At 46.3% G+C, this 15117-nt stretch overlaps 1 protein-coding gene across 3 annotated transcripts in view; it reads left to right on the top strand.

Annotated features, from left to right (window-relative positions):
- The window catches only part of LOC119458151 (armadillo-like helical domain-containing protein 3), a 61165-nt gene that overhangs the window by 34803 nt on the left and 11245 nt on the right, over positions 1-15117 (top strand). For 2 of the 3 annotated variants that reach the window (XM_037719977.2, XM_037719986.2), the window contains exons 21-23: positions 396-605; positions 9590-9665; positions 12270-12348. In XM_037719977.2, coding sequence (XP_037575905.1) covers positions 396-605; positions 9590-9665; positions 12270-12348 — 365 coding nt within the window. Of the gene's footprint in view, positions 1-395; positions 623-9589; positions 9666-12269; positions 12349-15117 lie in introns of those variants that run through there. The other variant, XR_005193434.2, reaches the window with a different exon arrangement.

Genomic DNA, 15117 nt, shown 5'->3' with positions numbered 1-15117 from the left:
TAGTTCTTTCAAAAATGTGATGAGCTTGTTCTTTCCCTTACATGCACTTGCCGTGGTGGTGTTGCACTGCTAAACCTGAGGGTGCAGGATCAAATCTTGGCCATGACGGCCACATTTCAGTGGGGGCAAAATGCAAAGAACGCCCGTGTTCCGTGCATTGGGTGCACGTTAAAGAACCCCAGATGGTCAGAATTAATCTGGAGTCTCCTTACTACGGCGTGCCTCATAATCATATCGTGGTTTTAGTATGTAAAACCTCAGAATTTATTTATTACTTTCCCTTATGTCAATGACCTGGATTTCTTTAATGTCACTTTAGGTTTTGTGATAATGGCTTTTGAAGTGTGTAGTACTAGCTTCCCTGGTGGTGCATATGTGGCTATTTATATTTGCAGCACTGATCAGCCTGCTCAAGTTCCTGCTGAGCCGAGAGTCGGACTTTGTCAAGAAACATGACATCTTCCAGTTGGCTAGTCAAGTGGTGAACATCTTCAACCTTTTCATTACATATGGAGACACCTTCCTGCCTTCACCTGGGAGCTATGATGAACTCTACTATGAGGTCATCCGTATGCACCAGGTCTTTGACAGCATGTACTCAATGGGTACGTAATCATTTCAGGTAGGGCTGTGCAAACATTCAAAACTTTAGTACTACAAATCTATATGTATTGTCTTTTTTGATTCGGTTTTCAAAATGCGTAGCCACTACAGTATTTGTAAATACGATTATTTTTCAAACCGTTCTAGAATATTTCAAAATGTAAACTGTGCACAATAAAAACATAAAATTGAAGCCAGAGTGTGATAAGTTGCATCTCAGCACCCATAGTGACATTAAACACGGAGCACGAGGTCGCAGGATCGAATTCTGGCCGCGGCGGCCGCATTTCGATGAAGGCAAAATGCAAAAACGCCTGTGTGCTTCGTTGTAGTGCACGTTAAAGAACCCCGGGTGGTCGAAATTAATCCGGAGCCCTCCATTACGGCGTGCCTCATAATCAGAACTGGTTTTTGCACGTAAAACCTCAGAAAGAAGAAGACATTAAACACGAGATAGCTTCGCAGTGGAGCATGCTTTGTCGCTTAGGCAGCCAGACTTGTCTTGCTAAACCACTATCATTCACATTTGCCAGTGAGTCCCAAGTCTGCAAATACACCACCTATGTGTTCCTAATGCTCCATTTGTGCTTTTAATAAACGATGCTTCGTAATGCGCAATGTAATGACAGAAACTTGTAAACGTTAATATTCTAGAATGTGAACATCGTCTTACATTGAAATATGGCTGTTCATTATTTGAAAACTATTGAAAGGTGTTTAATATTTTATTCAATTTTACTATGCCACTACTCTAGTCGAAGTTGACTTGGTTTCAGAAATTACTATTCACGCATCCCTTTTTACAGGGTCATTACTCAGAGGATACATACATGTAGTGCATTTGAAGCTTTACATTTACAGCACCTTATTTTCTACTGTGCTTGATTATTAATTAAGCTGTATAAATATTGTTAAAATTCAATAAAGTCCAAGTGGGATTTTATCGCACTTGAATTTTATACCAAGCGTGACGCTGCTCACTTTGGTGGTCGCTCTGCGGCGTGCGATTTGAGAGGTGCGTTCGCAAGCAGTCGCATGTAATTCAATCATTTGACCATCTGTGTCTGCGGAAGTTTCCATTTATTGTCTCGGTATTCCTCCGACGTGGCAGTGAATTGTCCTTATATTAAATTGTGTACAGTGTACACCGCTTATAACGTAACTCGCCAAAGTCGCGAAAATCCGCACTATATAATCAAAACGATTTTCAAGGCCTGCACATATTCAAAAGATGTAGACCACACAGACACGCGTAATGTGTATCCGAGAATCAAAGCGTGCGACCGGGAGTTTTGCATTCATTTAAATTTACGAACGTTGAAAAGTTAATGTCCAAATACCCACTTGTCTTATTCGCATGACGCAAAGTAATAATAATCATGTAAAAAAACAAAAAAACTACGACCGAAACTTCAGGCGCAGTACAGTGTTTCTTCCGATTTCCCGAACTGATCGGTGTATGCATGGCGCCGAAAACATGGCGACCAGGGACCAAGTTACCACGATTTGAGTTTGCCCATGCCCTTACTTTCATTATCCCAAGGTGGTTTCTCCGCTTTCCATATGCCGTGCAGCCATTGCAACGCATTTCGTTGACTTGGCAACCAACCACAACTTTAGTCGCTGACGAGGTGCGCTGGTTAGGCCTAGCCAGTGGGGGTGTTGGGCAGCATACCGTCGCGGGAAGCTCGCTCTCTTGATACGTTCTTACCCGTAGACGATTACATAGAGCAGGGGTTCTCAAGCATGTTGGTCCCAGGGAAACCTGCTAAGCTCCATAAAGTGCCAAAGACCCCCCCCCCCCCTACACCCCCCCCCCTACACCCCCCCCTCCTTTATAGAGAGGCTATAGGCGTAGCGTGCAACATGTTTGAGGCCAACGGTGGTGTTGGGCAGGCTACTTTGACGGCGACGTGCAACCCAGATGGTCCAAACTGGTTGCAATCGTTATGAGCCAAGACAAGACGGCATCACAACCAAGGCACATACTGAGTAAGCATGACAGCTTTCAGTGCTTATCGCACTTGTAACATTTCATAACAAGAGGTCTTAGAATTATTGCCGACTCTACTTTGAGCAGTACAGTAGAACCCTGCTGTTACGTTTTTCACGGGACCGTAAAAAAAAAACAAAAACGTAAGAGCCGGGAAACGCAAGAGCCGGGAAACAGGAAAAATTGAGAAATGGGGGGGAGTAGTGTTGCACTGCACACAAATTCTTAAGTGCGAAAAAAAGTAGTTTCGCCCGACAGCCGAAGTATCGATTGCGATAAGCTATACAAAGTAAGAATAGTAGTTTTATCTTCCGTATAAACTTGTAAACATTCGCTTATTACCTAATTAACAAGCATGGTGTCAGCGCCCACAGGCAAACATGAACACATCTCACTCGACGAGCGTGGACATGTGCTGTCAAACGCTGGCGGGAGGAATTTAAGCGCCCTGCAGAAGTGAGCAAAGTGACCTTCGTGCTGTTGTCTATCGCTTCAACGCAAACTGAGCACCGAGAACACACAGCACGCACAAAGCTACAAGCCGCCAATGCACCTACACTGCGTAGACTCTGCCCCCACGCAGATCGCTTTCAAAATATGGCCCGCGTGCCCGCTCGCCGCCGCGCAATATGATGCCAGAGCACAACGCTGCCCGCTATCCCTCCCCCCTCGCTCCCTCGCCGGTGCCTTCAGCGCAACGGAAGATGGCCCGCTTCCTCCCTGCTTTTCTTTCTTTCGCGCGCGAGACTCTGTCGTCGGCTCCCCTCGCACGCTTTCACTCGCATATACAGCATACGGTGCGCGGCGACAGCGTTATCGCCCTTGGACTTTATACGGAACATCTATGAGTCGAAACCAATTTTAGGGCCGCAACGTGTCATAGACACCATCTTTAGATAGCTAATGCGGATCTCAAGGGCCATACTTTTGCTAGCGGAGACCGAAAATACGTAATAAGTGTCGCCCCCCCGGCACTTTGGGCGGCCAATGCCATTGTCAAGCAACCAAGCCAATCGACATGAAAAGTCAAAATGACTGCTCGGGCCGGCGCGGTGTGGCAGTTCGCAACGTATGATGCTGGAACGGTCCCACAGTTGCGACGTAACAGCGGGGTTACTAATGCATTGGGTTCTATGGGAGCTGTGCCGGGACTAGCCGAAAACGACGTAACAGCCGGGAAAACGCAGCACCCGGTAACGTAACAGCGGGGTTCTACTGTAAAACCTCGTTAATTCTGATTTCACGTAACCGAAAAAAAAGTCCGAATTAACGGAATGTCGAATTATCAAGGGTATCAAGAAAACAATAAACAAATGCTTACTACATCAACACGCTTTTATTTACTGAATGAGTCAGCAAATCCTGTTTCTATTTTGCACACGAGCAGTACGGAAGCTGGAATTTTCGTCATCTCGTGACTGATTATATAGGCGCACGTCTTTGTCTGAGACACACTTTTCACTACCACACACGCGCACATCTCGATATTTTTTTAGTCAGTGGGCTGGTCACCAACAAATCGTCTGTACATCGCGATGTAGATGGTGCTCTTCATCCTCAACAGCTTTGCACCGAGTCAAAGCGAAACCGTTTGTCGCAGCCGCTGCGGGCGAAACCGTGGCCGCTATCGACGCGATTATGGACGGCGACCTTGCGGTTCTGAAGGCAGGCAGCCGACGCACGTACAGAGTCAAACGAAACTACCGTTTGCTGCAACAAGTGCGGACGAAATCGCGGTCACTATCGACACGATCATGGATGGTGACTATACCCCACTATGCAGTTTTGAAGGCACGCGACCAACGCACGCACCAACTCAAAACGAAACTACTGTTTGCTGTAACCGCTGCAGATGAAACCGTAGTGGCTATCGATGCGGTCATGCATGGCCACTATGCACTTATGAAGGAACGCGGCGAGCCGCCAACGAGGTGTTATGCGCGGCAATAAACGCAAGAATAAAGGCTTTAAGGGCACAATTAGGCACAAAGCGCTCCGGCGTTGCTGTCAGTCAAGTAGTATGAACTATTTCCGCTGATGATCCATGGCGTCCATGCATGGGACCATGCAGACACCGCCGCTTCGTTTCGGTTGGACGCTAGCTCCGTTTTTGCTCTTTTGTGTCGCATATTTGCGGTGCTCTGTGCTTGCCGAGCTACCGTACTAGATCTAAGCTTAGAACCAACTGTGTTGCGCTGCTTCGCTCATTTATTTTTTTTAATCCTCCAACGTATATGTCAGCGCGCACGCTATCGGCACCGTTGGTGCCTATCTACAAACAGATCTACAAACGGGAGAAATGGGCATGGGTGGTAAGTTACGGCCTCCGAGATTCAAGTGCAAAAGCTTAGGTGCGCTGCCCGTTTGCTGCTGGTGGATTTTTTTGCGCAGTTCGCACGTTTCTGTTATGCACTGTGATGTGATTTTTGACACTCGGGCATGGGTAATGGAGGTTCTTTAGACTGAGCGCACCTCGTGTTTGCCGTATGTGTTCGCCATACGTCTTAGCCACTTGGTGAGCACGGAACCACGGAAAACTTATCAGTAGCTCGCGGAACCCTAAGGAGGGGAACCCCTGGGTTCTGCGGAACCCACTTTGAGAACCCATGACATAGAGACTACGCATGCGATCACGTGCACGGGCTGCACTGACAGCAACGCGTATGAAGCTCGCCTTTGATACGTTCGTACCCATAGACCAGGGGTTCTCAGGTACGTTCATCCCAGGGAACCCTGCTACGCTCCATAAAGTGCCAAGGAACCCCCCCCCTATTTAACTGAATTATCGAGGGTATCAAGACAACAAACACCGAATTATCGAGGGTATCAAGACAACAAACAAATGCTGCACTACGTCAACACGCTTTTATTTACTCAATGAATCGTCAAATCTTGTTTCTATTTAGCACAAGACCAGTGCGGAAGCTGAAATTCTCTTCATCTCATGACTGATTAGCGCTAGCAGCGGCGAAGGCCTCGCGACATCCTTCGCGGGGCGCGTTTTCATCTGAGACGCGCTTTGCACCAACGGGCGCACATCCCGATTATTTTTTCGCCACTCAGCTGCTCGCCAACAAATTGTCCGTCGATCGCGATGTAGCCGGTGCTTTTTATCTTCGACAGCTTTGCACTGAGTAAAAGCGAAACTACTGCTTGCCGCAACCGCTGTCGACGAAACCGCGGCCGCTATATATCGACACGATCATGGACGGCGACCTTGCGGTTCAGAAGGCAGGCGGCTGACGCACGCACCAAGTCAAAACGAAACTACCGTTCGCTGCAAGAAGTGTGGACGAAACCGCGGCCGCTATCGACGCGATCATGGACGGCCACTTCACGGTTCAGAAGGCAGGCGGCTGACAGACGCATCGAGTGAAAACGAAACTACCTTTCGCTGCAAGAAGTGCGGACGAAACTGCGGACGCTGACATGGGAGGCGACTACGCAGTTGTGAAGACACGCAGCCGACGCGCGCATCGAGTGAAAACGAAACTACTATTTGCCGCAACCGCTGCGGACGAAACTGCGGTGGTTATCGACGCGATCAGAGATAGCGACTACGCACTTACGGAGGCACGCGGCTAGCCGTCAACGCGGTGTTACGCGCGGCGATAAACGCAAGAATAAAGGCTTTAAAGGCACAATTAGGCACTAAGTGCTTCGGCGTTGCTGTCAGTCACGTGCCGTGTACGATTGCCGCTGAGGACCACGGCGATGCGGACTGCGCCGCTTCGTTTCGGTTGGACGCTACGCCGTTCTTGCTCTTATGCGGCGCGCACTTGCGGTGCTCCGCGTTTTTTTTTTTTTTTAAGTTTTTCCTCCAACGTATAGGTCAGTGCGCACGCTATCGGCACCTACCCTATCTACAAATAGGAGAAAGGCGCATGGTGGTAAGTTACGGCCTCCGAGATTCAAGTGCGAAAGCTTAGGCGCGTTGCCCGTTCTCAGAGGTTGGGTGGCTACAAGCTGCTTGCGTATTTATTGCGCAGTTCGCGCGTTGCTGTTACGCACTGTGATGTGCTTTTTGACACTCGGGCATGGGTAATGGAAGTTCTTTGGATCAAGCGCACCTCGTGTTCGCCGTTTTAGACACTTGTCGAGAGCGGGACCAGGGAAAATTTATCAGTGGCTCGCGGAACCCCGAGCAGGGGCCTGCGGAACCCGTAGGTTCCGCGGAACCCACTTTGAGAACCCATGCCATAGACGATTACATAGAAACTACACATGCGATCATGTGCATGGGCTGAACTGACAGCAACACATATGAAGCGGAGTTTGGTGCTTCGGGTGATCAGCCGCGGCAACTACTACGAATGCCTACCAAGTTTGTATGTGCCCACACTGGTACGAACAGCGGATGCTCACAACTGCACATAAAGCCTAATAGCTCCTAACAAAATTTACGAACACTGCTTAAAGTGACAGCGTCGCACGCGCGATATCTGCACTTCATGATGTGCATTGTGACGGGTGCACAGAAACTGAAGCTCCGTCAGTGCAAAGTGCACCGCTGATAAACAGCCGAGCAAAAGGCTTTTCCGTCGCCTAGGCAACCACCGCGCGCCCGCATCGTGTTGCTGCTTCTTTTTTTTTAATTTCTTTTTTTTATTATTATTTTATTTTGTTCGTTCGCTTTGCGTCTCATGCTCCTCCTCTGCCCCTTGTTGCTCTCCTCTCCCACTGGCACGTGCACCTCATTAAGAAACGTGCTCGCTAGCATGCTTGGCGGGGTTTTCCCATGGAAGCCACATTGTAACCGATATTTCGTCTCATGCGGCTGCACTGTAAGCAGTATGCGTATACAGTAAAAGCTCGATGATACGATCACGGCTAATACGAATTTCCGGATGATACAAATTTTTCTGTGGTCCCGGCCGAGCCCCATTACTTTGCAACGTGCTAGAGAATGGTTGTTACGAATCGATTTTCAGCCTGCGTCGGGTGATACGAATAAACGCCGCCCCACCGACGGCCGCGAAAGACAACAGCGCGCAGTCACGCGCTTTCTCTCCTTCTCTTTTGGTGCGGAGGCGCGGCGCCAGACAGCGCGGACTCCACGACTGGGCGCGAAGAGTTTGAAGCGGTGGCGCTTTTGGGGCTTTTGTACTTTTCCTCTTTTTCTGCGAGCCGTCAGATGGAGTGGCTGCTGCGCTTCGGGCCGCGTTCTTCGTGTTTGCGCCATTTTGCCTAGTCGCAGCGAGCTATGTCTCGCAAGCGGAAAGCACTCTCCTTTAAAGAGAAATTAGACATTCTTCGAAAGGTCGATGAGGATCCCAAGAGGAAGCGGACGGAGTTGGCTAAGGAGCTAGGCCTCATAACGTCAACACTGAGCACAATTGTTGCACAGCGAGAATATCATGAAAAACGTGCTTTCGTTCAACGTCAACGCGAAGCAAGCGAATTCGAACATACCGCGCACCGACAATGCTCTTGCAGCATGCCAAATCACGTGGCGGCGCCTCCGACCGGCATTGCTCCGACACCGCCATAGAGCAAAAGCTCAGGAGAGACCCCTCAATGCCGCAGGCGAAGGAACGGGGAAAAAAAAAAACCACGGCGGAAATTTCCTTCTCTCTCAAATTGCAAGGTCGCCGTTTCTTCATCGCGCTGGAACAAGCGTGTACGTGCCGACTAGAGTGTTCTAGACAACCGTATTCTAGCACACACTAGTGCCGACGTCTCAGCCATGCGGATAAAATGGCAGTGAACCCTTCTCCTCTATTTTCTAGTCACATGTTGACCTTCTACGCTGCGGCAGCAGCGCAGAGGGAAGCAGCGGCGGAGGCACAGTCGGGCCAACGAAACTGCCACGCCCGCAAACGCTCGCTTCCCGATAACAGCAGAAAACGAAACTTCAGGGGGCGGCTAAAATAAGCTGGCGCCAGCACGGCGGCGGGCGCGCACGGAGATGTGCGCACGGAGTTGAAGGTGAGAGAGCTACGAAGGAGTTGAGAGGGAGGGCGAGGGGAGGCACCGAAGCGGCGGAGTTGACGCGGCCAAATCCGCTTCCCTGCCGCCCTCCTCCCTCACCTTCGACGGTCTCCGCGCGCACCCGTGTGCCGGCGCCGCCTGCTCGCTCCCTGAAGCTTCGTTTTCTGTCATTATCGGGAAGCGAGGGAAGCGACCGTTCGCCGGCGTGGGCAGTTTCGTGGCCCGCGCTTGCTATGCGCTTGCACGCCGCGATATTTCACGACTCGCACCGTTCGTGCATTGTGCTGTGGTGCACGAATACTTCAAACATACGTCCTTTTAATTCGAACAAATTTTCGGGCCCCTTCGAGTTCGAATTATCGAGATTCGACAGTAGCTTTAATTGTGTTTCGATGATACGAATTTCGGCTAATACGAATATTTTTCGTGACCCCGTGAGATTCGTATCATCGAGCTTTTACTGTACATGGAGTTCTCTGGGAGGGTAAATGGGAGTCAAAATAGGCTGCATTGTAGCCAGTTCTGCATTACAAACGGTTACGTTATAAGTGGTCTAAGCGGTATAAACACACTTCGTTATATTGAGGTTCAAAATACATGGGGTTCTATGGACAAGAAGTTGTAAAAAGTTAAATACTTCAACACACTGAGAAATTCATTATATTGAAGTTCATTATATTGAGGTTTAACTATTTAAACCTACGAATAACACATTTTTTTCCATTGTGAATCATGAATTCATTTTATGCAGGTTCATCATAAAATTAAGGCAAGAGAAAAATGTTCCGTAGATTGCTGAAAACTACTGCCATATTTATTCCGATAGTGCATTTGAAAGTCTTACTTTTTTCATACTGCCTTATTAGCAGCTAAATACAGATTTATGACCTTTTGATCTGCCATCAAATTATTATGTGTACATCTTTTTGTTCAGAGTATGTATAAAGACATGCAAAATTTTGTTTTAGAGCCCTTCAGCCTTTCACACAGTTATGCTCTGTGGTGGTATAGATGAATTCTGTCATTGTTTTTGCTTTAACATGTATCTGCAACCATTTACAGCACTACGTTACACAACTGGAGACAGCCAGTGGAAGGATTCTGCAGCCAAACTTTCGAATCATTTGGTAAATGTCAGGTGAGAGTGATGTTTCCTACTCACTTATACAGTACCTTAAATATTTGTGGTGTGTTACCTGTAAATGGCCCATGACAACCACTTTTTTTCTGCTTGGGTTCCCCCCCCCCCCCCCCTTTTTTTTTTCATTGTTCTCTTCATCAATAATGCATTCCCAATAGGCACCGGGTGCGGGATGAGTTTGGACCGGTGGCGCCTTTATGCAGCAGTGCTGTGAATGTAACGGCATGTGACGGCTTGGCTGGCGCAGCAGGCACTGTGGCCAGCTATGTTTGTTGATTATGTTCCGTTGTTTATTATGTTCTGTCATTTATGTTTTGCTTGAAAGCGTGGCTCGCTTTGCTTCATACTGCCGATATAAAGATGTCGTCGACGCAGCATGAAACTGTATCTTTCGTCGCCGACTCTCAAATTCAATGAAACAATTCTTTTTTTCTCATTCAGATGTACTTTTTCTCATTGCCTGATAATTCAGAAAATTTTGCGGCCCCTTTTATGTAAGAATAATCCATCGGTGACTGCACTTATTTGCAACTTAACTTTAGGTGTTCATTTTTCCCAGGTTATTTTACTTGTCCAACTTGCGGTTCAAATACATTAGACCTGTACAACTATAACAACTGTACCTGAAACAATGGGCTGTGTAGATTATTTGAATGGGCTTAGTAACCACAAATTACTTCAAGTATCTCTTGCTATACAGCTGCCCTTTGCAGGAAGTGAATCAAAGAAAATTAGTTATTATAATAAAGCCAGCTACAACGCCATTAACACGGAACTTACTTCCTTTTTTGATAGCGTGTTATTGCCTTCTTCTTACAGTCGCTCAGTAGAATAAAACTGGGTTGTTTTCAAAACTAAGATGTCAAGATTACTGGCAGTTGCTGGTCAAATAATTCAGCTTTAGGGCACCTAGTATTCGAATCATCAATAATTTGTCCTGTTCAACAGTTATTCCTGTCACCATGGCATCCTGGAATTCATTGCTACATAACAAGTCTCAAAGTTCATAATGGCGGTATTGCGTAGCGCACGAATGTAGGGAAAAAAGACAGAAGAGTTAAGAGTGCTCTTTAAATAGAAGGTAAATGGCGCTCTTTACTCTTCTCTGTCCTTTTAGCACGATAGCGTTTAGGGCCCCATGTCGCAGAAAATCTGGCATCTGCAACCGGCGTGTGATCGCTGGTGGCAGAGAAAATCATCCAACCACATCAACCGCGCAGGCCCTCCACGTGGTGCAAGGTTTTGGTGAAGAAAAATTGAATTTCTCATGGTGAAATTCGTCAGAAAAATGGTGAAGTACGACTTTATCATTTGGTGTTAGATTCGCCGTCGGATTGTTTACCAATTGGCGTCGGATTGTAATTTGAATGTACGAGAAAACCTAATTCTGCTACGAGGAAACTCAAACATTTCTACCAGACCTGCGCGCGTCAGGGCAATAGGAAACAATTAATAAAATAAAAAAAAGCTGCTAGGGCCTTCACATTTTAATATAAGACCACCTGTATTGCCCCTGGAAAAACGTCCTTCCAGCAATGCATTTCAGTTTAAAAGTGAAGCCAACTTTAAGGGGATCGGTGTAATCTTGGTCTTTATAAGCTGGCTTTCCCACGTTCAGTGTTGCAGTGAATAGTCTACTTGCCGTATGCGAACGATGCGATGCGAACGGGTCCCGATAACGCTATCACGTTCTACTCTTAAAGGCGAAGCTGAAGCATCCTCCAAGTTTTTCCTACATTCGCGCGCTACGCAATACCGCCGTTATGAACTACTACCAACTCGCCCAAACTTCTACCCTAAAGTCTGAAAGGTTGCAATGCTGTGCCAGCATTTACGTGCATTGTATCTAATTTTTTTTTAAATGAGAACTTGTAGCACACTTTGCATTATTGGTGCTGATGTTTTACATGGTACACTAATGTGGGCTTTTCAGCATGTGGGGTTTTGGGTGAATGCTATCATTGCTGAATGAAAAGGGCACCTTATCAAAAATTAAATGCCATAGGTGTATAGCCTATTACGTGCTCAAAACTTTCATAACCAGTTTGTGCCATAGAATAAAGCAGGATTCATTTAATCACATGGCACAGCACTCGAAGCAACCTTGCACTGTTGACTTTTTTCTTCTTTTTTTTTTTGTGACGAGGCAAATCAGTGGCAACTTGGAAAGACATCAACTCTAAAAAATGTTTGCCAAGCTGCCAGACGTGTGACTCGCATGCAAAAACATACCATCGTGAAGTCCATTGTTTCTGTGTGTGTTTGCTGGGCCTCATATAAGCTGTCATGAAGTGTGGCTCATGGCAAAAAATGGAATGCATAATCAGGATTCCTGTATATTTGCCAAAAACAGTGTTTTGAGAGCGGGGAGTTCTATTACTATTCTCAGTGATAAATGTGGCCGCTATACTTGTATCTTTTATTTTTTTTCCCTTTATTTTCTTCCTTTCTAGAGCAACATTATATAAAAGAACTGTTCGACAATGAACTTGGATGGTTGTCAATAGGCGCTACATTCTCTACATTTTTCTTTTGACATGTTTTCACTGTGTTGACATTCTGTTACCATGCATCACCATTCTCTTGTGCATATTTGTGCAGGGCAATCGTGAACCACTTCACACCAAAGATTGATTCTTGGTCTGCAGCCAACCACATGTCGGCACTGACGGAAAAACAGGTGCGGTCAAAAATTGCATACTGTTGCTGCATTCTATGCTTTGTAACAACACCACTACAGCCAAGGACCTCATGGAATGGCAGCAGTATAATGTGGCTTTGTACATTACCGTATTTACGCAATTGTAACGCGACCGCGATTGTAATGCGAGGGGTGACTTTTTGTTGCGTCCAGCAAAAAAAAAAATAAAAAATGAAGAAAACCGCTAAAGTAATGCGAGACCACCGGATGTATGAAAAAGTCAACAGTTTCACCCGAAAGGAAGCATCAATTGTGATAGCAAATTAGTAGAGAGCTATACGGAGTAAGGGTAGTAGTTTTATCGGCTACATAAACTTGGACACATTCGTTTACTAACTGAATTAACAAGCATGGTGTCAGCGCGCACAAGCAAACATGAATAGATCACACTCGATGACTGCAGACAAGCACTGTTAAAAAGCTGGCGTGAGCAAGCGCGGCGACAGCAGCGAGCGAAGGTTCGTGCGGTCTATCGCTTCAACGGAAACTGAGCGGCGAAAGCACAGCGCATACAAAGGTCAAAGCTGTGTGGAGATCGCTTTCAAGATATGGTGTGTGCGACAGCCCGCAGCCGCACAAAGTACATGTACTCAGAGTAGAAGCCCCACCCCCTCTCTCCCGCGCTGCCTTCCTACTTTCCTCCTTTCATGTGAGAGATTGAGTCGCCAGTTTCCCTTGCACCAGTCGCGAGATACGCATTTCATGCTGCAGCTAAACGTGAGTTTTAGTGTAGCTAGGGTGCCTCGATGCCTGCGCCGCCGTTCAGGGTGGAGACAACCCCGCTGGCGCTGCCATATTGAATCACACGAGCTCAGACTCGGCTACACTTGCGTTCATAAATAGTTTTACTCGCGGCGCGCTTCCAAGTGCTTTGCCTTGATGAGGATTTTTTTATCGGTATCGCATCTGCACATCTTTATAACCAATAGCCTCGTCATCATCTTTTAACTCTTCAAAGCTCGAAGACGTAAATGTATGGCGCCGGGAACATGCCCCAAGTTGCCTAATTCAATCACGTTTAATATGCCGTGTGTATGTTTGAAATACGCACTATTTTTGTTTTGCACTTTTATGCTTGGTATATAAGGTTTGCGACCCCCTGTGTGTGGAAGTTTTTCTTTTTCGCTGTTGTATTTTGGTTTACATGTCACGCCTCCTTTACCGTAGCCAGCCACTCGCGCTCGGCGGTTAGTTTCCCTTGCGTTGCACGTGCTCTTCGCATTCGTTGCAATTATTTGACGATATCTACGCACAATTTTGCTTTTTTTTGCCCACAAAACTGTGTGCTGACAGGATTAAGCTGGTGGAAAAATAACTGCGATGTGAAAATAAGGTTTAGTTAGTGCTGTAGAGAAACATGTAACGTAACTTGTCTGTGTCAATCTTGCGTAGTACACACAAGAAACCAAACGATGCACCAAATACATTTACTTAGTAATGTTTAGTGCAGTCAATCATGAAAGAGATATGTACATGAGAAATTATATGTACTGTGGGGCGCCTGAAGGTTGTGTTGAAAGACGAGATTAAAAAAAAAAAAAAAATTCGCAAGGTAGGCTCGACACACACAATGCAGGATAGGGAGAGTTTTCTTTAATGTATTCATTACATGGGGCGGGGCATTTCAAGTGCGTACATCAACCTTATTACACACAATATAAATTGAAAACAAGAATACAAACAAGAAAACGCAACCGCGGGTAATATTAATCAAGATATCCAGCCAGAATACATCAGCTACCATCGAATACGTCGCATCAGCCAAACACATCGATGGTGAGTACAGAACATTTTATAAATAACCATTAGAACACTGATAACTACATTGAAAAAATAAACACTGTATACATATCGCGTACAAAAACCGTAAATGAAACTAAGACAGTCAAATACAGATTAGCAATGTTTTTCACTTCGAAAATATAGTCCGTGATGATTCTAAGGCTGTTGACTTTAACAGACGGCGCCCATCCTGTCGATTTCCCTCGTACTGGTCCTCTTTAAAGTGTTTCTAAGTACAAGTAAAACAACAAAAGTGATTATTGATATGAAGAGTTGCCTTGTAAATACAGAGAACCCTTTACAGTGCTTAAAAATAAATTTTCGCAGAAGTAATGCTGTATTACCTCGCTTCACACTTCGCACAGGCTACAACAGACACCATGCCAGAAAGCGCCGAAACATTTTGGTCCCATGATGCCCCTTAACTCTACTACACCTGGGCATACCGTGCACAGTCATTTAAAGACCGTCACAGTACCCACTACGAACGGGAATGAGCACGAATGACCATCGGCTTACGAGCACCACGCTAAAAATATATTCGTCTAAAAAATCAGCTATATAACGTAACAACCTGAGATCCGCAAGATATCTGCTGAGAAATCAGAGAAAATCACAATGCTTCGCTTGCCACGTACACAACAGCCGCTCTCCCCAGTAGAAGCACTGCGTTCTTTAGTCCCAAATAACCAGTAGCGAAAAAAGAAACTGATAAAAAAAAAATAAACAAGAGACACACGATGTGTGCTTCTCGTGATAAAGTAAAATAGGTGGTTTACATGATGATTTGTAGCTAATGTAAGACTATTTCACGGTGAAGCATCTTCGTCAGTCCTTAAAATAAGGGTACTACTCGCATAGACTGCGCCGATCAAAACGTCAAAAGCCTATGCGATGCGCGCTCGCAAACCATAGGCTACTCAGACAGCATCGGTGCAGTGCTTAGTTCGTGAGTGAACGTAGGTA

Source organism: Dermacentor silvarum, chromosome 1 (assembly GCF_013339745.2).
Source record: "Dermacentor silvarum isolate Dsil-2018 chromosome 1, BIME_Dsil_1.4, whole genome shotgun sequence".
NCBI lineage: Eukaryota > Metazoa > Arthropoda > Arachnida > Ixodida > Ixodidae > Dermacentor > Dermacentor silvarum.
The sequence above is the reverse complement of the archived record's forward strand: the minus strand, read 5'-3'. Positions and strand labels throughout refer to the sequence as shown.